At 28.7% G+C, this 1,112-nt stretch overlaps 1 protein-coding gene across 1 annotated transcript; it reads left to right on the top strand.

Moving 5' to 3' along the window:
* Nucleotides 1-337: 337 nt before the first annotated feature.
* LOC112593964 lies at nucleotides 338-992 on the top strand. The gene is made up of 2 exons (XM_025338552.1): nucleotides 338-905; nucleotides 970-992. Exons 1-2 carry the CDS (start codon nucleotides 338-340, stop codon nucleotides 990-992), a joined length of 591 nt encoding a protein of 196 aa, XP_025194337.1.
* The last annotated feature ends 120 nt before the right edge of the window (nucleotides 993-1,112 follow it).

Genomic DNA, 1,112 nt, shown 5'->3' with positions numbered 1-1,112 from the left:
GTTTAGGCGTTCTATATATGACATAAGAAGAAAGCATTTTCCTAATTTACCGACATCGACTGAAATTGCTATAGAACAGTTAAATGAAATGCAAAATAAAATTCAATACAAGGGTGAACAATTTTGTTTTATTAGTGATGACAAAAATATAATTATATTTACGTGCAAAATTAATTTAGAGGCAATTTCAAACGCGGAACATGTTTTTGGAGATGGAACGTTTACTTATGCTCCAAAATTTTTTATGCAACTGTATACATTACATATTTACAAAAATAACTATTATATTCCTCTTGTTTATTGTTTTTTACGCAACAAACAGACTTCGACTTATTTGATGTTATGGGAAATGTTAGGAAAATTATGTGTGCAACTGACTAACAAGCAACTTCAAATAAATATTTTCCATGCTGATTTTGAAAAAGCCGCTCATAATGCTGTATTACAAAAGTTTCCAAATTGTAAATTAGTTTGTTGTAATTTCCATCTCGGGCAAAGTTGGTATCGACATATCCAACAAAATAAACCACTATTAAACGAATATTTAAACAATTCATCAGAAATCGGTGCATGGCTTAAGTGTTTTTTCGGTTTAAGTTATTTACCACCAGATGAAATCTCGGACGGCTTTACGGACTTGCTATCAATTGCACCTACGACTATGTTTACGCAATTCACAGATTATATTCTAGAAAATTATATTTTGATTGACTCAGATTTCCCTCCAGTTATGTGGGCAAGTGCACCAAGTAATAATAATCCAAGGACAACAAATGGCGTAGAAAGTTTTCATCGTCATTACAATAGTCAATTTTACTCGCCACATCCAAATATTTACCTAGTTATAGACACAATATTACAAATTCAATCAGAATCAGATTTAAAATTAAACTCAATAAAGAAAAGTATTAATAATGTTCAACGAAAAGACACCATAAATAAATTAAATTTTTTAGAAATATGTTTCAGACAATTATGTAACAAATCTATAAATCGATTGGAATATTTAAAACAAATCGGAACAAAATATTATAGCGACAAATTAGTTTAATTAACGACAAAGAAGCATTAAACATACATTAAATTACATTAAATTACATTAAATTACATTA

Source organism: Melanaphis sacchari, unplaced genomic scaffold (genome assembly GCF_002803265.2).
Source record: "Melanaphis sacchari strain LSU unplaced genomic scaffold, SCAv2.0 Contig2174_pilon_pilon, whole genome shotgun sequence".
Classification (NCBI taxonomy): Eukaryota; Metazoa; Arthropoda; class Insecta; order Hemiptera; family Aphididae; genus Melanaphis; species Melanaphis sacchari.
Note: the sequence above shows the minus strand (reverse complement) of the source record. Positions and strands in the feature narration are given on the sequence as shown.